A 23428-nucleotide genomic window follows, 5' to 3' on the forward strand; every position below is an offset into this window, starting at 1 on the left:
TTGGCAGAGTGAAATTAGAGGACACAGAAAAACTCTGCTGTTGTATGCCAGGGAAGCAGCCAGAGAGATACAAGTAAGAAGTTCTTTAGTGCCTTACAGTTGGCTCTGGATTATTATTTGGATAATAAAGATGGAATTAATTTTTGGAGCTAAGGCCAATTCTCACATGCACTAAAGGCTGTCTGACAATGATCCCCACAAAACTTCCTCCAGAGAGTCAGGCTGGACTGAGTATGGGCTCCAGGCCCTGCATTCCGTCATTTATCCTGCCAGGGTTCTTTGCAATTCTGAAACTTCTATTTATAGACCTGTATATCAGATTTATCATAGATTGACCCTAGTGTTTGAGCTATTAAGTCCTCATTACATACTGGTCATATGGATAAGAATGAGATTGATCAGAGTCTGGTAAGAGAACGGTCCTGCAATTCTGATGACCTGAGTTCTGCCTTGAGATTGGCATGGTGGAAGAAAAAGATGGACTTAACACAAATCCATATATGTATACACACACACATGAGCACAATAAATGCAAACACAATTATTTTTTATTTGAATGTGTGACTGTGAAGTTGATGTGGGCAAGAGCCGGCCACTACAGGAGACACATCATTACAGTGGAGAGAACAGGGATTGTAGACTCTAACAGCACTAGAATGTCAGTGTGTTTTGTTGAAACAAAAGTGACCTAATGGAGAGAGGGTCTATGCACAGCCTAAGATGATTGTAGGGACCAGGAACCCTGGAAGCAGGCTCAGTAAACTGAGTCTTCAAAGCACAGGAGTCTTGAGGATACAAGTCACACTCAGAGCTCCTGCACTTGCCTGATTCTCCTGTGACATCTTGACTGTGATCTTCTCATAGAAGCACTCTGGCTTCTCTTGTTACAGCTTTCTGGCCAGGTGAGGGGACAGGGTTTCTGGTATCCCAGAGGAGCTCTAGAATTCATGCTGTGCCTTTCCAGGAGGCCAGGGAGGGAACAGAAACAGCAGTGGTGACCTTCCCTGCCTCCTGGTCATTGCCTCCTGTCATTTGTGACTAGTCACTTCTCCTACTATGAGAACTTTGACAAGCCACAAGTTCCCCACCCACATCCTTTTGGTTTAAATTTCTGCCTGGGCAAGGTTCACTGCTCATGCTTCCTGTTTGTGAAACTCGGTCGTCCTAGCAGCACAGACTCAGGCTTGAGAGCAGATCATGCCACTGAACCAACTGCATAGCTGGCTGAATGCTGTACTCTTTGGGCTCCTGCTTCTCCTCGTCCATGTGCACGGTGAGGCTCGCTAAACTGGCATGGAGAATGACTGGAGTCAGAGCTGCCAAGTTCTCCATGTCAGGGCTGAGCTTGTGGGAGGGAAGGCATGGTGGCAGGGAGGAAACTGATTGAAACCATAGATCAGACATTCTCAAATTGTAGACCACAACCATAGGAAAAACCTCATATACTGAAAGGTATAAGAAACACCCAACCATAAGATTATTTTTATTACTATCTCCTAACAAATGTTGATTTTGAGTGGTTGCTCATTTCCTAAGAGCATCAGAAATATGTGTTTTCCAATGGTCATGACCCACAGGTTGAGGACTGGTGCAATAGATCAAAGTATAAGAAATGTGCCTACCCAATGTGAAGGAGATGTGGTAAGGAGAGAAATTACACTCATCAGAAGAAATTTAGATAAAAGTAAGGAGCTGCGTAAAGAACTTTCAGAGAGCTGTAGGTCTGTCCCATGCCATAAGGGGGTACTTTTGGTAATTTGTGGCAATACAACAATGCATTGTGGCAAGGGAGTGGAGACAGTCAGGCCTATCAGGACAATACAGAAAACCAGAACTAAGTTACTAACAGAGGATTAACACATAAACTGTGTCTAAAAGTGGTGTATGCCTCAAAAATAAAACAAAAGAAAATAATAAAAAAAATGTTTTCCATTATCTTAAAAAAAAAAAAGAAAGAAAAAAAGAAACGTGCCTACCAGTTTCCTGACAAAAGCACACACATTTTGTGGACCCACTAGCCCTGAGAGGGTCAGAGATATCTAAGACCACTCTATACCGAGGAGACAGTTCAGTAGAAGGAGCTTTGGGGAGAGCAGTTGAGAATTCAGGGGAAGTAAGAAGGCATCTTTCCCTCCTCTGAGTATGGCTATGACTGTAACTACTATTGACATTTGAATAAGAATGATAAGAATCATAAATTCATGTGGCCAAATGGCTCTGAGTGTGTGACCTATAGGGCTAGAGAAATGGTGGGAAACCCTTCAAAAATGAAACAGGAAAGGCTCCTGTCCCTGAGGGACAGGAAGCTCCTACACTCATACCTCAAAACTGAACTGGAGGGATCTGGGTTCCTTTCCCCTATGCCCTAGTAACAAGGAGATGGGAATCTCACAGTCTGCTGGCAGCTGATTGCAGACACCTAACCCTGATAGAATCTCTCCAACAGGTCCGGATGCATCAGAGGCCAGCCCCATCAGAAACACACATACAGGCCAGGTCCAAGGCAAGCTCGTCCACGTGAAGGACACTAAAGCTGGTGTCCACACCTTCCTGGGAATTCCCTTTGCCAAGCCACCTGTAGGATCGCTGCGCTTTGCACCTCCTAAGGCCCCTGAGCCATGGAGTGGTGTGAGAGATGGGACCTTACAACCAGCCATGTAAGTTCTCGACCCAGAGGATTTCAGGAACTGGGGAGGCTGTGCTCTGAGCCCTAGGCTATTCTGAAGTGTTTCATCTGTCTCAGCTACACAGACGTTTTCTCTCTTTGTGGATAAGTGCCATGTGCATTTTTCTGATGATGGGTTAACAATGAGTAGAACAACTGTGCCAGGCTCCTGGGTAAAAACTTGGCCCTCATAGGGAGTCAATGTAGGTATTATGGAGGAGAACAAAGATAAAGTGTTCACAGATTTAGATTAAGCTCAGTGTTATCTGACACAATGGGAAATACCTCCAGGCATGAGTAAATTTCACCTATTAGGCTTCAGTGCCCCTGACTCTAGGAGAATACACTTCAGGTCCCTGAGGAATGCTAGAGTGATCGATACATGCTAACCCTCATGGTCACTGTGCCATTGACCAATGGGCAAGTATATATAATTAATTCCCTCTGGAGACACTGAAGACGAGAGACATTCCCTGAGAGTCTGTATATGTGATGAAGGACTACCCACTACCCTTTAGGGCAGCATTGTCCATTGAATCCTCTAGTAGCTGCGTGAGTCCAACACCCAATACTGGGACCTTAGTTCGTTTTCTGTTACTGCAATAAAGCACCCAAAGAAAGCAACTTAGGGGGAGAAAGCTATTATTACAGGCTCCAAATTACAATCCATCATTTGGGTAAACAGAGTGAAACTAAACTAGAGGAGCTGCTCACATCAAAGCCATGCCCTGGAACAAAGACTAGAAAATGCTTGCATGTCTGCTAATGCTTAACTTGTTTTTCTTATATAATTCCATGAATATCACTACTGACAGCCAATCATTTCCATGGAGACACCTACTAGTCTCTCTGTCCCAGTCTCAGAAGTAAACGCAAGACCCTAACCTGCTGGAGGCCTCCCTAAAAATTTGGCTCCACCCAGCTTTCACAAGGAGCATCTGAAAGTGGATGAAAAAAATTCAGACTCACATTTGGTTTTGAGCATCACATACCTACTTGAATATTTGATTGTTTTTTCATCAGGTGTCCGCAAAGTCTTGATGTAATGAATGCAGAGGGCCTGAAGGAGATGAAACTGAAGCTGCCACCTGTCTCTATGTCTGAGGACTGCTTGTATCTCAACATCTACACACCAGCCCATGCCCAGGAGGGCTCTAATCTGCCTGTGAGTGTCAGGCTATGGTGAACTTGGGGAGAGGGCATTTTTTCATAATGATTAGAAGGGACAAAAGCAACCTGAGTTTCACTACAGGGTGGACCTGTAGGCCGCAGGGCTGAGAGCACCTGATGAAAGTCTTACCTTACTTGGGTCAAAGAAGGCCATCTCAGCCACACAATGCAGCTGAAACCTGGGTATGGGACACAGAGCACTGACTGGAGCACCAAGCCATCAAAGGCTCTCTATAATAAAACCAGAATTCATTCTACAATTTGTTCTCAGCAGAACCACTTAGGAGCTCAAGACCTCAACATTCAGGACACCCAGATTTATCCTTTCGGATGATCTGTTGTGAAAACGCGGGTTGATGATCTTTTCAATTTCTGATCTAGAGAGACACCCATGGAGACACCCCTCTTTGTTCCACTGTGAAGAGCCTAAGTAATGATGAGATCACTTTATACATAGGGGCATTAATTCAAAGCACAATACATAGTCAGGATCGGGAATAAAAGAGCACCGAGCAGCTACTAGATGTCCTTGGTAGTGGCCAAAGCCCTGAAGTCCTGAAAACTTTTACATATGTCTGTAGCTGCACAGAGGCACAGCACTTGATATCCTAGTAAGCAGACCAGAGAGCTTGGACAGGCTAGGATGTTACTCTTTCTCTTGACTTCACCAGGTGATGGTGTGGATCCATGGTGGTGGACTGGTTGCAGGCATGGCTTCGATGTATGATGGATCCCTATTGGCAGCCATTGAGGACTTGGTGGTGATCACTATCCAGTACCGCCTGGGTATCCTGGGCTTCTTCAGGTGAGCCTGGGGCTGGATAAGGCAATGGGGGGCTTTACATTAAACAGAAATAGGACAGATCTGTGATCACTGTTCCTACTACTTCTCAGCACTGGAGATGAGCATGCCAGAGGCAACTGGGGATACCTGGACCAAGTGGCCGCCCTACGCTGGGTGCAGCAGAATATTGTCCACTTTGGAGGCAACCCTGACCGTGTCACTATTTTTGGAGAGTCTGCAGGTGGCACAAGTGTGTCTACACATGTTGTGTCCCCCATGTCTCAAGGACTCTTCCACGGAGCCATCATGGAAAGTGGAGTAGCCCTGCTGCCTTACCTTATCGCTGACACCTCTGAGATGTTCTCTGCTGTAAGTGCTCAGCCCTGCGGCCTCAGCCTTTATATACTGTCTAGTTCTGTCTAGTGACAAAAGCAAAGGCCATGGAGAAATCATGTCTTTAAAACAATTTCTGAGAAATATGGGGGTTAGCATGTACTCAACTCTTATTTCACACTGGATAATCATGTTATCAGACAAGCAAACTGCTCTTTGTAGCTTCTATCACTGGTATAATAATAATAATAATAATAATAATAATAATAATAATAATAATAAGTGTGCATGTGCTTGGGAGCTTGTTCATTGGTTTTGAAAAGTGCTTGGAGTGCAGGCCTGAGGACATAAGTTCAAATCCTGAGAACACACAAAGGGCTAGAGACAGTAACATGCATCTGTAATTCTCATGTTACTCTGGTCAGGTGGGAGGCAGAGACAAGAGAATTCCTGAATGTGCACAGACCAGATGAGGTTCCAGGAAGAAAAAAAAGAAAACACTCTGTCAAATATGGGGGCAGTAGAGACTTACTTTTTCCTCTATCCTAAATATACAAACCTTAAACAATTATAGTTTCCCTCGTCTATTAAACACAAAAAGATAGGAGGAGAAAACAAAACTACCCTGAACAAAAAGAAGATATGCAGGTAAAGAGTCCTGCTTGCTCGCTGTCACTTTTGAACAATAGAACAATGGGAAAAACATATATTCATTCCAATTAACACAACACAGTACAGTGTGGAAATTATACACAACAGTATCAAATTGGATTGGGAACGCTTCTCCTTGCTTGTTCCCTTTGTAGATGGTGGCCAAGCTCTCTGGATGTGAGGCCATGGACTCAGAGGCCCTGGTGCACTGTCTGAGAGGCAAGAGTGAAGAGGAGATTCTGGCTATTAACAAGGTTGGGAGAACTGTGTGTCTGGGAGAACCTGGTCTACGTGATGTGGGATTCTGAACCAAATCTCTCATCTTTATGACTTTGTGTTCTTTTAGTTCTGTGTGCAAAATGCATATAAAGATATGTTAATCTAAGTGAAGATTCTCCTCCAGGGTGAGCAGCTCATCCTGAAACTAGTGATAAATGAGAAAAAGGTGAGGGTGGCTCAGTGGACATCAGAACATTTACTTCACTAACCTTTAGCATTGACTTCTAATGTCCAGATGTTTCCTGCTGTGGTGGATGGAGAGTTCCTACCCAGACATCCCAAAGAGTTGTTGGCATCTGAGGATTTTCACCCTGTTCCCAGCATCATCGGTGTCAACAATGATGAGTTTGGCTGGACCATTCCTATGGTGAGGCACAGTTCCAATCCTCTGGGAGCCTGGGGACTCATATGCTAAGCAGATGTATTGATGGAAACACAATATATCTTTAATCCAAGTCCGTCAGACCCCACATTGAAGACTGTTTTCTGTCTCCCAGCTCATGGGCTCTGCTCAGACAATAAAGGAAATAACCAGAGAGAACCTGAACGCTGTTCTGAAGAATACAACAGCACAGATGGTAAGATGTTTCTGGTCCTGCCCAAGTAGTCAGATCCCTCATATCTTCTCTGACAGCATACCTATTAAAAAAAATCAGTATATGTGTATGAATTGGTATGGTATTACCTCAGATCATGAACCTTTTTACATAAACTCTATACCATCCCAGGCCTCATTCTTCCAACACCAAAAGCTACTGCTTACCTAGCCTACAAAATGGCAACTTCAATGTTTCTGATTTCCTTGGTGTAGATGCTGCCACCAGAGTATAGTGACCTGCTAATGGAAGAGTACATGGGGAACACTGAGGATGCCCAGACACTCCAAGCACAGTTCACAGAGATGATGGAAGACTTCATGTTTGTGATCCCTGCACTTCAAGTAGCCCATTTTCAGCGTGAGTACATCTTTGACAAGGCTTAGGGGAGACTTGGGTCATGGGTGAGCATTGTGGAGTGGTGTGGTACCCAGGTCTCCTCATGTCTAGTTTAATAGAGTGAAATCTGGGTACAGAAGAGAAAAATGGGTTGCGGATATTCTATTGACCTAACAAAATCACTCAGCTGGGAAGGCCATGATCTAGTGCTTCAGCCTGCAGGCTAACTGTCCCATTTAACTTTTATGATAAGAGGTAATTTTTTATCAAGGTATCTTGTCACCAAGTATGTATCAGAAAAAAATTTCAGGTGAGGGGCCACTATGTCACTCTTTGTCCCTCCTCCAGGATCCCATGCTCCTGTCTACTTCTATGAGTTCCAACATCAGATCACCTCTCTCAAGGATATCAGACCACCCCACGTGAAGGCTGACCACGCTGATGAGGTTCCTTTTGTCTTTGGGTACTTCTTCTGGGACATGAAAAGTGAGTATTCCTTTCTTTTCTTGAACTGAATGAGGTCCCAGATGACTTTCTGGGGGACTCCTGAGCTCTCATTTCATTTGAGGAAACCTAGGTTCTGGGAGTGGAGAAAAATCAAATGTGTACTATATTATATCCCAAAAACTATGCCCAGCTTAGAATCTGCACCCTTCCCAGTCTAGCCTGTGATGGAGGAACTGACAGCACATTGGGGCAGGAACTGAATTAGACACTTGCATGGATCTTGCATACTGGATAATGAAGGAAGGCAACAAAGCCAATAGTTTGGGGTCAGAGATCAGCTGGGATGATGCATGTGAAGAATGAGTTGGCAGTTGCATGAGGTGGCATATGCTGTGTCTTTCTCATGACTCCAGTTGACTTCACTGAGGAGGAGAAGGTGCTGAGCAGGAGGATGATGAAGTACTGGGCCAACTTTGCTCGGCATGGGTGAGAACACGCCCCTCAACCTTACATGTGTGGGTCCCTACCTAGGGCTCGCTTTTGGATGGTGGCCTTCTAGCCTGCATGGACCTTCCACTGCATGACAGAGTCTTTTCTACACAGAAACTCATTTATACATGTATTTTGATATTTGTAGGTGTCAGGTACCAGTCATCTCACACTGACAAAGCTGGTAGGGCTATAATGCTATGGTACTGTTCTTTATATCTTGCCTCTTAGAAATACCACAAAACAGTCCAGGTAGTCTCCTCCACATGAAGCAGAAACTCCTGGGTGACACTTGTAAGCACATATCAGCATATCTGTCCCATCAAACCCCTTAACCAGTGTTCTAATTTTTCCACCACCCTGACCTAAAACATAGGATCAGGCTTTGGCTGAGTGTGACCTTACTGTTCTTTGCTGCCTGCCATATCCACAGGAACCCCAACAGCGAGGGTCTACCCTCCTGGCCCATGCTGAACCAAGATGAGCAGTATCTGCAGCTGGACACCCAGCCTGCTGTGGGCCGAGCCCTGAAGGCCAGAAGGCTGCAGTTCTGGACCAAGACTCTGCCCCAGAAGATCCAGGAGCTAAAGGGTTCTCAGGACGAGCATGAAGAGCTGTAGCGTCCTGTGTCAGGAATGGTGTGTGAGGTTGAAAGTCGACCGCGTTACAAAGGCCATTTATTTATTCTTATTTGTTCCAACACTTAATAAGCATTTGTAACCTCAGTCTTTGAGCTTACACGTATGAAAAACTCTCTGTATGTTATTCCTTGTCATTCTGGGCAAACTTTCATTAAATTCAATAAGTCCTCAAATATCCAGTGTGGATGTATGAGCCCCAAAGTGCCTCCATCTTCTTTAACTGAGATTAGGCTCCTCCTTCCTTCCTTCATTTCTCCCTTCCTGCCATTATCTTCTGCCCATCTTTACTCTCCTCTTCTCCAATCCCAGATCTTCTTCAAATGAAGTGGATGCTTCAGGGACTGCTGGCTACAGGAGAGTGACTGTGACAAACTCCTGTGTCTATTCTTAGCAAGTCATGTTTTCTTATATTAAACTGGCAACAGAAAACTAGCTTTCCCTGAGCTTCATTGCCTTCATCAGTTCAGAATGCTATTCTGAGGACATCATAAACTGCAAACTACACAGAGGGCAAGCCTGCATGGGGACATGCTGACTTTCATTGGCCAGGTTTTTATCAGGTAGGGCATGGCTTGGTGGGCTGCCACGGGTTGAAGCATCAGCAGGACCAATATCTTTTGTGACCAGATTTTAAATAGGCACTTAGCGGTCCTGGGTGGGATGGAACCTGGAAGTCCTCCCTGTTCCCTCTGCAGAGATGGGGTTGGCTTCAGGGCAGCTGCTAAGGCTTGGGTTTAGAGAGCATCCTTCTGCTATAGCTGAGCCTGTCGGGGAAAGTCATCCACCTCCTCTCAGGCATTAAAGACTTTAAAAGCAACTTTCTCACCAACTCCTGTATGGAGTACATTTCAGAAGGTTTGCATACAGTTTATATGAATTAGAAATTTATCTCAAATAAAATAAAGTATACCAAGGTTTGATGTGAGTGATCAGAAGGAAAAACAGGGAAGTTGCTACCTTATATGGCTCACATGAAGTTATGGGGAAGGGATCTTTTACAACAATGAGGTACTCAAATTAATATTCCTGCAATCTAAGAGACAGCTCATAATGACATTATGGACAGAATGATAGATGCTCCTAGTGATGGTATTGATGTATGTCATCAAAAACAATCCCAGGCTCTGTCAATTGTCTAAATACAGAATATTCCAGGGACTGAGTTTCCACTGTTGAAATGCCAATGGCTCTACACTTAAAGTGGATGACAAGCCTTTGTATATAGAACAGTGGTCTTTAACAAGGAAAAATTAAAGGCACTTGAGCAGCTGTTATAAGAGCAGCTGGAGACACAACATACTGAAGAGTCTACCAGTCCATGGAATTCCCCTGGTGTTCTCCAGGCCCCACATTCCAGCACCAGCTGCCATTCAGGCTCTGCCTCCCTGATGGTTGTGTTGATGGCCCTGATCATGATATGCCTTTCTTAAGAGGCAAAGCAAGGTCTCTGTCTCTATCTCTGTCTCTGTCTCTGTCTTTCTCTCTCTCTCTCTCTCTCACGCATACACACACACACACACACACACACACACACACACACACACACACACATCTCTGTCTCTATCTCTCATGATCTCCCTACTCACTGGCTACTTCCACAAAGCAGAACCTGAGTGTCATTTTCACTTCACATTTTCACTGTGACCAGGGCTCTCATCAACATGGGGCCTCTGAGTGATGGTGCAGTGAAGAGCAGAGCACACAGAGATTTCCTGAGGAGGAAGGAAAAAGTGTACTGTGTTGTGCCTGGGAAGCAGCCAGAGAGACATAAGGAAGACATTCTGTAGTGCCATACTGTAAAGTTCTGGATTATTATCTGAATAATAAAGATGGTAGTCCCTGATGACTAAGGATATTGAACATTTCTTTAGCTGTTTCTTAGCCATTTGGTATCCCTCTGAGATACCCCCTTGAGAATTCTTTGTTTAGCTTTGTACCCCATTTTTAAATAAGGTTATTTGGTTCTCTGGAGTCTAACTTCTTGAGTTCTTTTTATATATTGGATATTAGCCCTCTACTGCATGTAGGGTTGGTAAAAATCTTTTCCCTATCTGTTGGTTGCAGTTTTGTCCTATTGACAGTGTCCTTTGCCTTACAGAAGCTTTGCAATTTTATGAGGTCCCATTTGTCAATTCTTGATCTTAGAGCATAAGCCACTGGTATTCTGTTCAGGCAATTTTCCTCTGTCCCCATGTGCTCCAGGCTCTTCCCCACTTTCTCCTCTATTAATTTCAGTTTATCTTGTTTTATATGGAGGTCCTTGATCCACTTGGACTTGAGCTTTGTACAAGGAGATAAGAATGGATCAATTTGCGTTCTTCAACATGCTGACTACCCGTTGAACCAGCACCATTTGTTGAAAATGCTGTCATTTTACCATTGGATGGTTTTAGCTCTTTTGTCAAAGATCCAGTGACCATAGGCATGTGTGCTCATTTCTGGATCTTCAGTTCTGTTTCATTGATCTACCTTCCTGTCTCTGTACAAATACCATGCAGATAGTTTTTATTACTATCGCTCTGAAATCAGGGATGGTGATTACCCCAGAAGTTCTTTTATTGTTGAGAATAGTTTTAGCTATCCTGGGTTTTTTTGCTATTTCAGATGAAAATACAAATTGCCCTTTCTAACTCTATGTGGAATTGAGTTGGAATTTTGATGGGGATTGAATTGAATCTGTAGATTGCTTTTGGCAGTCCACGAGCATGGGAGATCTTTCCATCTTCTGAGATCTTCGATTTCTTTCTCCAGAGACTTGAAGTTCTTGTCATACAGCTCTTTCGCTTGCTTGGTTAGAGTCACACCAAAGTATTTTACATTACTTGTGACTATTGTGATATTCCCTAATCTCTTTCTCAGCCTATTTATCCTTTGAAGGCTATTGAGTTCTTTGAGTTAATTTTAGGGAAATGCAAATCAAGACAACCCTGAGATTCCATCTCACACCAGTCAGAATGACTAACATCAAAAACTCAGGTGACAGTAGATGGTGGTGAGGATGTGGTGAAAGAGAAACAGTCTTCCATTGTTGGTTGGATTGCAAGCTGGTACAACCACCCTGGAAATCAGTCCGGTGGTTCCTCAGGAAATTGAACATAGTATTACCTGAGGACCCAGCTACACCACTCCTCGGCGTATACCCAGACAATCCTCCAACATGTAATAAGGACACATGCTCCACTATGTTCATAGCAGCTTTATTTATAATAGCCAGAAGCTGGAAAGAACCCAGATGCCCTTCTAGAGAGGAATGGATACAGAAAATGTGCTACATTTTCACAATGGAGTCCTACTCAGCTATTAAAAACAATGAATTCATGAAATTCTTCAGCAAATGGATGGAGCTAGAAAAGATCATCCTGAGTGAGGTAACCGAATCACTAAAGAACACACATGACATGCACTTACTGATAAGCGGATATTAGCCCAAAAGCTCGGAATACTCAAGAAACAATTCACAGGACACATGAAGTTGAAGAAAAAGGAAGACCAAAGTGTGGATACTTTGGTACATCTTAGAAGAGGGAACAAAATATCCATGGGAGGAGATACAGAGACAATGTGGGTCAGAGACTGAAGAAAAGGCCATCCAGAGACTGCCCCATGTGGGGGTCCATTCCATATACAGTTACCAGACCAAGACACTATTATGAATGCCAAGAAGTGCTTGCTAGCAGGAGCCTTATATAGTTGTCTCCTGAGAGGCTCTTCCATAACCTGACAAATACAGAGGTGATTGCTTGCAACTAACCATGAGACTAAGCAGGGGGTCCCCAATGGAGGAGTTAGAGAAAGGACTGAAGGAGCTGAAGGAGTTTTCAGCCCCCTAGGAGGAACAACAATATGAACCAACCAGACCCCCCAGAGTTCCCAGGGACTAAACCACCAACCAAAGAGGGACCCATGGCTCCAACCACATGTGTAGCAGAGGATGGCCTTGATGGGAATCAATGGGAGGAGAGGCCCTTGGTCCTGTGAAGACTTGATGCCCCAGTGTAGGGGAATGCCAGGATGGGGAAGGGAAGTGGGTGGGTAAGTAGGGGAACACCTTCATAGAATCAGGTGGAGAGAATAGGATGGGGGGTTTTCAGGAGAGAATCCAGGAAAGGGGATAACATTTGAAAGGTAAATAAAGAAAATATCTAATAAAAACTTTCAAAAAATAAGGTAATCATAATTTGAAGCCAAGGCTGATTCTCACATGCACTAAAGGCTGTCTGACTCTGATCCCCACAAAACTTCCTCCAGAGAGTCAGGCTGGACTGGGTATGGGCTCCTGATCCTTCCTTCATTCATTGATATATCCTGTCAAGGTTCTTTGCAGCTCTGAAGCTTCTATTTATGGACTTGTATCTCAGCTTTATCGTAGATTGACCCCAGTGTTGGAGCTATTAAGGCCTCATTAAATACTGGTCATGTGGACAAGAATGAGATTGATCAGCGTGTGATAATTCTAATGACCTGAGTTCTGCCTTGACACTGACAGAGTGGAAGGTGAAGATGCTTTTAATACACATTCTCCTTTCACCTTCACATGAGAGCCATGGCCTGGGAGCACACACCTACACACATACACACACACACAATTTGTATGTGTGTGTGTGTGTTGTCTGTGTGTATCCATGAGCACAATAAGTACAAACAATTAAAATTATTTGTTAAATGAATGAAGAGCTATGAAGTTGATCTTGACAGGAGCTGACCATTAGAGGGGACATGTCATTATAGTTAAATGAATAGGGACTGGGAATTTTCCTGGGAAAGCCCCAGAATATCAGTGTATTTTGTTGAGACAAATGTAACTTAATGGGAAGAGGGTCCATGCAGATCCTAAGATGATTGTAGGGACCAGGAACCCGGGAAGCAGGCTCAGTAAACTGAGTCTTCAAAGCACAGGAGTCTTAAGGATGAATGTCACACTCAGAGCTCCTGCACTTGCCTGATTCTCCTGTGACATCTTACTGCGACCTTCTCATAGAAGCACTCTGACTTCTCTTGTTACAGCTTTCTGGCCAGGTGAGGGAACAGGGTTTCTGGTATCCCAGAGGAGCTCTAGAATTCATGCTGTGCCTTTCCAGGAGGCCAGAGAGGGAACAGAAACAGTAGTGGTGACTTTCCCTGCCTCCTGGCCATTGGCCCCTGTCCCTTGTGACTAATCACTTCTCCTACAATGAGAACTTTGACCAACCACAACAAGTTCCCCGCCTACATTTTTGATTTAAAATCTTGCCTGGGCAGGACTCACACACTCTGCTTCCTGTTTGTGAAACCTGATCATCCAGCAGCACAGACTCAGGCCTGAGTGGGGGCCATGCCACAGAACCAAATGCATAGCTGGCTGAATGCTGCGCTCTCTGGGCTCCTGCTTCTCTTCATCCATGTGCAGGGTGAGGCTCACTAAACTAGCGTGGGGAATGACTGGAGTCAGAGAATAACTGAGCTGTGGAAGGGAAGTCATGGGTGGTGGGGAGGGAACTAAATGAAACCGTAGTCAGACATTCTCAAACTGTAGGTCATGACGATAGGGAAAGCCCATATACTGAATGGTTCCTAGCCGGAGGGATAGGGAAGCTCCCACACTCACACGACACAGGTGAACACTTTTCCTGTGCCCTGGTAACGATAAGTTGAAAATCTCAGAATCTGCTAGCCGCTGATTACAGAAAACTAATCCAGATGGCATCTCTCCACCAGGTCATGACTCATCAGAGTCCAGCCCCATCAGAAACACACATACAGGCCAGGTCCGAGGCAGGCTCGTCCACATGAAGGACACTAAAGCTGGTATCCACACCTTCCTGGGAATTCCCTTTGCCAAGCCACCTGTAGGATCACTGCGCTTTGCACCGCCTGAAGCCCCTGAGCCATGGAGTGGTGTGAGAGATGGGACCTCACAACCGGCCATGTAAGTTCTGGACACAGAGGGTATCAGGCATTGGGGGTGACTGCTCTGAGCTCTGGGCCATGCTGAAGTGTTTCCTCCATCTCAGTGACACAGCAGTTTTCTCTTTTTGTGGATGAGTGCCCCATGTGTTTTTCTGATGATGTGCTAAGCCTGAGGAGAACAACTGTGCCAGGCTCCTGTGTCAGAGCTTGGCATTCATAGGGAATAACATGGAGGTATTATGAAGAGAAACAAAGATAAAATTGTTCACACATTCTAATTAAGCAAAGCGTTCTATACCAAAATGGGGGAATTTCTAGGCATGAGTAAATGTGACATATGAGGCAGCAAGAATCCTGAATCCAGGAAAATATACTTTATGTCCTTGAAGAGTACAGCAGTGATCGATACTTGCTAACCCCATCCTCACAGTCATTGTGAAAACCTATAAGGCCATGTGCCATTGACCAAGGATCAAGTATATATAATTAATTCCCTCTGGAGATACTGTAGACAAGAGAAGTTCCCTGAGAGTCTGCACATGTGATGAAGGACTACCCACTACCCTTTAGGGCAGCATTGTCCATTGAATCCTCTACTAGCTGTGTGAGTTCAACGCTCTAATATTACAATCTTAGTTTGTTTTCTGTTGCTGTAATGAAGTACCAAAAAAAATACAAGTTAAGGGAGAAAGACACTATTACAAGTTCCAGATTACAATCTATCTTTTGGGGAAAACACAGTGAATCAAAACTTCAGGAGCTGCTCACATCAAAACCATACCCAGGAACAGAGACTAGAAAATGCTGGCATGGCTGCTAATGCTTAGCTCACTTTTCTATTCTTATACAATTCCATGAACGTCATGACAGACAGCCATTCATTTCCATGTGGACACCTAGATGTTTCTCTATCCCAGACTCAGAAAGAATAACATCCAGGCCCCACCTGTCTGGCAGCCTCCCTAGAAATCTAGCTCCACCCCACATTTCACGAAGCCTGTGTCCTTTACCTTGGTCGGCAGGGACTTAGAGAGAGAGTATGTGTCCTCAGGGTGTCTCAGGCGGAGCAGCAGCTGAACATGGCTGAGATAAAATCTCCAGACTCACACTGGGTTTTGATCACCATCCATCTCTTAGAATATCTGTCTGCTCTTTTCAACAGTTGTCTGCAAAATCATGATATGCTGAGTGAATTAGGCCTGCCAGATATGAAAAGGATGCTGTCTTCCTTCTCTATGTCTGAGGACTGCCTGTATCTCAACATCTACACACCAGCCCATGCCCAGGAGGGCTCTAACCTGCCTGTGAGTGCCAGGTCATGGTCAGCTTGGGGAGAGGGCATTTTTCAAGATGATTTGAAGGAACAAAAGCAACCTAAGTTCCATTGAAGGGTGGACCCTGATGAAAGTCTTAGCTTACTTGGGTCAAAGAAGGCTATGTCAGCCACCCAATGCAGCTGAAACCTGGGTATAGGACAAAGGTCGCTAGACCACTAAGCCACCAAAGGCTCTCGCTCTTGATTAAAACCAGAACTCGTTCTATGACTTGTTCTCTGCATAATCACTGAGGGGCTCAAGACCTCAAAGCTGAGGTCACCCAAACTTAGACTTTAGGGTTATCTGTTGTGACAATGAGGGTTGATGGTCCTTTCCATTTTTAATCTGGAGAGGTATTCATGGAGACACCCATCTTTGTTCCTCTGTGAAGAGCCTGAGTAATGATCACATTACTCAATATAGAGAGGCATGAATTCAAACTGGGACACAAAATGAGAAAGGGGACTAGAAATACACTAATGAGAATGCTAGTGACCCTGCCTGTGGCCAAGGCCCTGAAGTCCTGAAGATTTTTATGTATTTGTGTAGCTGCCCAGAGTCCCAGGATTTGTTATTCTAGTAAGCAGACCAGAGAGCTCAGACAGGCTAGGAGCTTCCTGACTCTCTTTTAACTTCTCCAGGTGATGGTGTGGATCCATGGAGGTGCACTGGTTATAGGAATGGCTTCCATGTTTGATGGATCTTTATTGACAGCCATTGAGGACTTGGTGGTGGTCACCATCCAGTATCGTCTGGGTGTATTGGGCTTTTTCAGGTAAAGGCCACGACTGGGCAATGGTAGCTACTGTTCAGAACCTAGACAGATCTTTGATCCATGTCCCTTCTACTTCTCAGCACTGGAGATGAGCATGCCAGAGGCAACTGGGGATACTTGGACCAAGTGGCTGCCCTACGCTGGGTTCAGCAGAATATTGCCCACTTTGGAGGCAACCCTGACCGTGTCACTATTTTTGGAGAGTCTGCAGGAGGCACAAGTGTGTCTTCACATGTTGTGTCCCCCATGTCCCAAGGGCTCTTCCATGGAGCCATCATGGAGAGCGGGGTGGCCCTGCTACCTGATCTTATCTCTGACACCTCTGACATGGTCTCTACTGTAAGTGCCCTCAGTCCTGCTGCCTCAGCCTTTATACTCTGGAACTCTGTTGTTCTATTCTGTGGGGAAATCAAAGACCATGGGAAATAACTTCTTTTCAGTAATTTTTTATTTTAATTTCTTTATTATCTTTAATCTTTTTTTACAGTCCAGTCATTATCTTCTTTCTGTTCTGCCTTCAAACAGTTTCTCATCCCATTCTTCCTTTCCCGTCACCAAGAAAATGTCAATGTCACCACATTTCCTATACATCCCAACATACCCCGTCAGGCATCCCCACTCCCTGGGGCCTCATTTCTTTCAAGGGTTAGGTGCATCTTCTCTGATTGAGCCCAGAATAGGCAGTCCTCTGCTGTGTATGCGTTGGGGACCTCCAATTAGCTACTGTACGCTGCCTGATTGGGGGCTCAGTGTCTGAGAGATCTCAGGATACCAGGTTAGTTGAGACTGCTGGTCTTTCATGCCCTCCTCCTTAGCTTCTTCCAGCCTTTCCCTAATTCAGCCACAGGTATCCCTGGCTTCTGCCCGTTGGTTGGGTGTAAGTATCTGCTTCTGTCTCAGTCAGTTGCTTGTTGGGCCTCTCAGAGGGCCGCCATGTCTATAAGCACATCATAGCATCAGTAATAGTGTCAGGCCTTGGAGCCTTCCCTTGAGATGGGTCCCAATTTGGGCCTATCACTGGACCTTATTTCCCTCACTCTCTTTTCCATTTTTGTCCCTGCAGTTCTTTTAGACAAGGATAATTCTAAATCAGAGTTTTTGACTGTGGGATGGGAACCCCATCTCTCTACTTGATGTCCTGTCTTTCTAATGGAGGTGGAATATACAAGTTCCTTCTGCCCACTGTTGGGCATTTTATCTAAGGTCCCTCCCTTTGAGTCTTGAGACTCTCCCACCTCCCAGGTCTCTGGTACATTCTAGAAGGTCCCCCACCTCTCACCTCCCACTTCTTGAGGTTGTATATTTCCATGCATTCTGCTGGCCCTCAGGGTTTCACTCCTGATCCCCCCAAAATACCTGATCATGTTCCACTTTCCCCTGTACTTCCCCTTCCCCTCTTCCACCCAGTTCCCTCCCTTCCTCTGCCCTCTGGTTTCTTCTTCCTCCCTAGTGGGATTGAAGCATTCTCACTTAGGCCCTATTGTTTGTTAACCTTTTTGAGTTCTGTGGATTGTATCCCTGGTATTCTGAGATGTTTTGGCTAATATCCACTTATTAGAGAGTACATACCATGTATGTCATTTTGGGTCTGAGATACCTCACTCAGGATGATATATTCTAGTTCCATGCTTTTGCCTGCAAAACTCATAATGTCCTCATCCTTAATAGCTGAGTAGTATTCCATTGTATCAATGAACCACATTTTCTGTATCCATTCTTCTGTTGTGGGACATCTGGGTTGTTTCTAGCTTCTGGCTATCACAAATAAAGTTACTGTGAACACGATGGAGCATATGCCCATGTTGCATGGTAGGGCATCTTTTGGGTATATGCCCAGGAGTGGTATAGCTGGGTATTCAGGTAGATCTATTTCCAATTTTCTGAGGAGCCTCCAGATTGATTTCCAGAGTGGTTGTACTAGTTTGCAATAATTTCTGAGAAACTCGGGTTAGCATCTACTCATCTCTACTTCATACTGGATGAGTATGTTATGTTTCCACAAACTGGTCCTTGCAGTTTCTATCATTGGCAAACATAAGTGTGCATGTGTTTGAGGGCTGGTTTACTGGTTTGTAAAAGTGCTTGCAGTGCAAGCATGAGGACATAAGTTCAAATTCTGAGAACACACAAATGCCTGGAAATAGTAACATGTATCTGTAATTCTCATGTTACTCTGGTCAGGTGGGAGGCAGAAACAAGAGAATCCTTGGATGTTCACAGACCAGCTCATTGGTAGAGGCAGCAACAAAACAAGAAGTCACCCTGTCAAATAAGGGGGGCAGTGAAGACTGAGACTGTGTTCTCTAACCTTCATGTACAAACCATTACAAAAGTACAGTTTCCCTGATGCATGAAACACAGAAAAATAGGTGGAGAAAATGAAGCTACCCTAGACAAAAAGAACAGGTATGCAGGTAGAAAAGGTCCTGCTTGCTGGCTGTCACCTTTGAGCAATTTTACAATGGGAACAACATATATTTATTCTAATCCACACAACACAGTACAGTGTGGGAATTATGCACCAACAGCATCAAATTGGATTGTGAACTCGTCTCCTTGCTTATTCCCTTTACAGACGGTGACCAAACTCTCTGGATGTGAGGCCACGGACTCAGAGGCCCTGGTGCGCTGTCTGAGAGGCAAGAGTGAAGCAGAGATTCTGGCTATTAACAAGGTTGGGAGAACTGTGTGTCTGGAAGGACCTGGTCTACATGATGTGGGATTCTGAACCAAATACCCCATCTTTTTACTTCTTTATGTTCTTTCACTTCTGTGTGTAAAATGCATTTAAAGATATGTTAATCTAAGTGAATATTCTTCTCCAGGGTGAGTAGATTACCCTGAAACTAGTGGGAAATGAAAAAAAATGCTGGAGGTGACTCAAGTGGTTATCAGGATATTTATTTCATTAACCTTCAGCATTGACCTCTGATGCCTCACAGGTCTTCAAGATGATCCCTGCTGTGGTGGATGGGAAATTCTTTCCCAGGCATCCCAAAGAGTTGTTAGCATCTGAGGATTTTCACCCTGTCCCCAGCATCATTGGTGTCAACTCTGATGAGTATGGTTGGACCATTCCTTTGGTGAGGCACCGTTCCTATCCTCTGGGAGCTGGTAGAGCATATGCATGCTAAGCAATAGAAACTCAATATATCTTTAATCCAAGTCCATGAGATCCCACACTTAAGACTGTCTTCTGCTTCCCAGATCATGGGCTCTGCTCAGACAATAAAAGGAATAACCCAAGAGAACCTGCAGACTGTTATGAAAGATACAACAGCACAAATGGTGAGATACTTCTGGTTCTCTCCAAATAGAGGGGTCCCTCATATCTTCTTTTCAGACAGTGTCTTAGTCAGGGTTCCTATTCCTGCACAAACATCATGACCAAGACACAAGCTGGGGAGCAAAGGGTTTATTCAGCTTACTTCCATATTGCTGTTTATCACTAAAGGAAGTCAGGACTGGAACTCAAGCCGGTCAGGAAGCAGGAGCTGATGGATGCAGAAGCCATGGAGGGATGTCCCTTACTGGCTTACTTCCCCTGGCTTGCTCAGCCTGCTTTCTTATAGAACCCAAGACTTCCAGTCCAGGGATGGCACCATCCACAAGGGGCCCTACCCACTTGATCACTAATGGAGAAAATGCCCCACAGCTGGGTCTCATGGAGGCACTTCCCCAACTGAAACTCCCTTCTCTGTGATAACTCCAGCCTGTGTCAAGTTGGCACACAAAACCAGCCAGTACAGACAGCATCTCTATTAATATAATCAGTACATACTGTGATTCTCTGTGTGGTCCTCAGACCTATACCCTATGTCATTCCAGGTCCCAGTCTTGCAAATATCAAATTTGTTGACTACTGAACCTATACTGTGCCTACCCTCATTGATCCTGATCTCCTTGGTGTAGATGCTGCCTCCTGAGTGTGGCAACCTGCTAATGGAAGAGTACATGGGGAACACTGAGGATCCCCAGACCCTACAAATACAGTTCACAGAGATGATGGGAGATTTCATGTTTGTGATGCCTGCACTCCAAGTAGCACACTTTCAACGTGAGTACATATGACAGCAGCTCAGAGATGGGAGTCACCATGAGGGCTGAAGAGAGCGGTGGTGTCCACGTCTCCTAGTGTCCAGTTTAAGAGAGTGAAATCTGGGTACAGAGGAGAAAATGGGTTGCGGATACTCTATTGACCTAACAAAACCACTCAGCTGGGAAGGCCATGGGCACTCATTAGCCAAGGGCTTTTCCACTGCTACTGCTCCAGCCAGGTTCTCCCTCTCCCATTTAACTTCTATGATTCTAGTTAAATTTTTATCAAGGTACCTTTTTACCAAATTCTTATCATAAAAACTTCAGGTGAGAGTCAACTAAGTCATTATTTGCCCCATCCCCAGGTTCCCATGCCCCTGTCTACTTCTATGAGTTCCAACATCCACCCAGCTTCTTCAAGGATGTCAGACCACCCCACATGAAGGCTGATCATGGTGATGAGATTCCTTTTGTCTCGGGGACCTTCATCTGGGGCCTAAAACGTGAGTCTTCACTTCTTATCTTGAACTGAATGAGGTCCCAGATGACTTTCCACAGGGACTCCTGATTTCCCAGTCCATCTAAGAAAACCTAGGTTATGGGAGAGGGAAAAAAAATCAAATGTGTACTATATCATGGCCTCAAAACCGTGTCCAGCTTAAAATTTGCACCCTTCCCAGTCTAGCCTGTGATGGAGGAACTGACAGCACATTGGGGCAGGAACTGAATTAGACACTTGCATGGATCTTGCATACTGGATAATGAAGGAAGGCAACAAAGCCAATAGTTTGGGGTCAGAGATCAGCTGGGATGATGCATGTGAAGAATGAGTTGGCAGTTGCATGAGGTGGCGTATGCTGTGTCTTTCTCATGACTCCAGTTGACTTCACTGAGGAGGAGAAGGTGCTGAGCAGGAGGATGATGAAGTACTGGGCCAACTTTGCTCGGCATGGGTGAGAACACGCCCCTCAACCTTACATGTGTGGGTCCCTACCTAGGGCTCGCTTTTGGATGGTGGCCTTCTAGCCTGCATGGACCTCCCACTGCATGACAGAGTCTTTTCTACACAGAAACTCATTTATACATGTATTTTGATATTTGTAGGTGTCAGGTACCAGTCATCTCACACTGACAAAGCTGGTAGGGCTATAATGCTATGGTACTGTTCTTTATATCTTGCCTCTTAGAAATACCACAAAACAGTCCAGGTAGTCTCCTCCACATGAAGCAGAAACTCCTGGGTGACACTTGTAAGCACATATCAGGATATCTGTCCCATCAAACCCCTTAACCAGTGTTCTAATTTTTCCACCACCCCGACCTAAAACATAGGATCAGGCTTTGGCTGAGTGTGACCTTACTGTTCTTTGCTGCCTGCCATATCCACAGGAACCCCAACAGCGAGGGTCTACCCTCCTGGCCCATGCTGAACCAAGATGAACAGTATCTGCAGCTGGACACCCAGCCTGCTGTGGGCCGAGCCCTGAAGGCCAGAAGGCTGCAGTTCTGGACCAAGACTCTGCCCCAGAAGATCCAGGAGCTAAAGGGTTCTCAGGAAAAGCATGCAGAGCTGTAGTATCTGGTATATGGAACAGAGTGTGGGAGTGAGGGCAAGTGGGATAATTCTGAGGTTCCAAGTCTACTTTTTTTTTTGGTTTCAACACTCCCAGAATTATTTCTAATCAAAGTATTTTCCTTTTCAGATATGTATGAGAAGCTCTCCATGTGTTACTTCTTATTCTTGTGGGCAAATTTTTATTGGACTCAATAAAAATTCCCATAATAGTGTGGATATGTGAACTCTAAGTACCCAGACCATCTCTAACCCTTCACTGAAAGTAGGCTCCTTCTTTTGATCTTTCCTTCCTTCCTTCTTTTTTCCTCTTGTTCTTCCTTCCTTTCTCCTTCCTTCCTTCCTTCTTTTTTCCTTTCATTTGTCCTCCCTTCCTTTCTTCCATTATCTTCTCCCCATCCTCACTCTCCTCTTCTCCAAGTCTCAGACCCTCTTCAAATGAAGCAGAAGCTTCAGGGACTGTAGACTACAGAAAACCTGATTTCTCTAAGCCCTACTGCCATTAAAGTGCTGTTCCCAAAAGAGCTTAAACTACAAATTGCATTCATTAGTGGCCTCAAATGTTTGAAGGCTGAGATAAAGGGATTACATAAGCCTGAGGCATGATGACAAGACTCACGCCTCTGAAGCAAAACAAAAACCATAACTTCAGTAACTTACAATAACAGTAACAAGTGTACTGTCATATAGATTGAGAAATTGAGGGTCAAGACGCACACGGATTTGCTGTGTGGTAAGGAACCGTTCTCTGAAAACTAAGTCTCAAGGATTACTTCTTGTGCCCTCTCCTGGTAGAATGTGTAAACAAAACCATTGAAAGGATAATCTTAAGTCCCTGCTGACTTGAACTGGGGGGCAGGGAAGACCTTCCTGTCAGTGAGACTGAACACTTAGGATGTTTCCATTCTGTATGTACAACACTGAAGTTCCTATTGCCAGCATGCCTGTGCTGATCAGCTCTGCATATACACACTAAACTGGGTGTCAGTTTTGTTTGAGACTTTAATAATTATCTCATTTTTAATAGCTTGATCATGCATTGCTTCTATGATGCTCAGGATTCATTGTAGGGCTTGTGGGTGTTGGGCAATGGAACCATCCATGAACCCTCAGGCTACTGTGGGCTATTTAGATGAAACTGAATTAATCTCTTTTAGGTATCTGACTTAGTAAGTCTGAGAAAATTCTCAAGGCACACATCTGCCCCAAATCAGATTTAGAGCATGTTCCCTTGCTTCCCATAGGACTTCCCTCAGGTCCTTTGGATGCCATTAACTACCTTTAACAGTGTTTCAGAGTAAACATGACATTACTTTACCTTACCATGTTAGGACTTGTCTCTAATCCAATGTAAATAAAACATTTACATTGTTTACAACAGTTTTGTGACTGGTTAGGTCACTTCACATAATGTTTTTGTTTGCTTTTATTGTGGAATGCCATCCA

General features: G+C 44.6%; 2 protein-coding genes across 2 annotated transcripts; both read left to right on the forward strand.

Annotated features, from left to right (window-relative positions):
- Window positions 1-1114: 1114 nt before the first annotated feature.
- On the forward strand, window positions 1115-8567 carry LOC116070021 (acylcarnitine hydrolase-like). Its single transcript, XM_031341121.1, has 12 exons — window positions 1115-1273; window positions 2447-2657; window positions 3689-3830; window positions 4507-4640; window positions 4730-4988; window positions 5759-5857; window positions 6118-6249; window positions 6380-6460; window positions 6694-6838; window positions 7166-7303; window positions 7678-7750; window positions 8187-8567. The coding sequence occupies exons 1-12, from the start codon at window positions 1198-1200 to the stop codon at window positions 8371-8373; spliced, it is 1677 nt and encodes a 558-aa protein (XP_031196981.1). The 5' UTR covers window positions 1115-1197; the 3' UTR covers window positions 8374-8567.
- A 5076-nt stretch (window positions 8568-13643) lies between these two features.
- LOC116070020 (acylcarnitine hydrolase) lies at window positions 13644-22504 on the forward strand. The gene is made up of 13 exons (XM_031341120.1): window positions 13644-13781; window positions 14089-14299; window positions 15443-15584; window positions 16238-16371; window positions 16452-16710; window positions 18947-19045; window positions 19314-19454; window positions 19579-19659; window positions 20284-20428; window positions 20775-20912; window positions 21290-21362; window positions 21799-21991; window positions 22113-22504. Exons 1-12 carry the CDS (start codon window positions 13706-13708, stop codon window positions 21983-21985), a joined length of 1686 nt encoding a protein of 561 aa, XP_031196980.1. The 5' UTR covers window positions 13644-13705; the 3' UTR covers window positions 21986-21991; window positions 22113-22504.
- The last annotated feature ends 924 nt before the right edge of the window (window positions 22505-23428 follow it).

Source organism: Mastomys coucha, unplaced genomic scaffold (genome assembly GCF_008632895.1).
Source record: "Mastomys coucha isolate ucsf_1 unplaced genomic scaffold, UCSF_Mcou_1 pScaffold22, whole genome shotgun sequence".
Classification (NCBI taxonomy): Eukaryota; Metazoa; Chordata; class Mammalia; order Rodentia; family Muridae; genus Mastomys; species Mastomys coucha.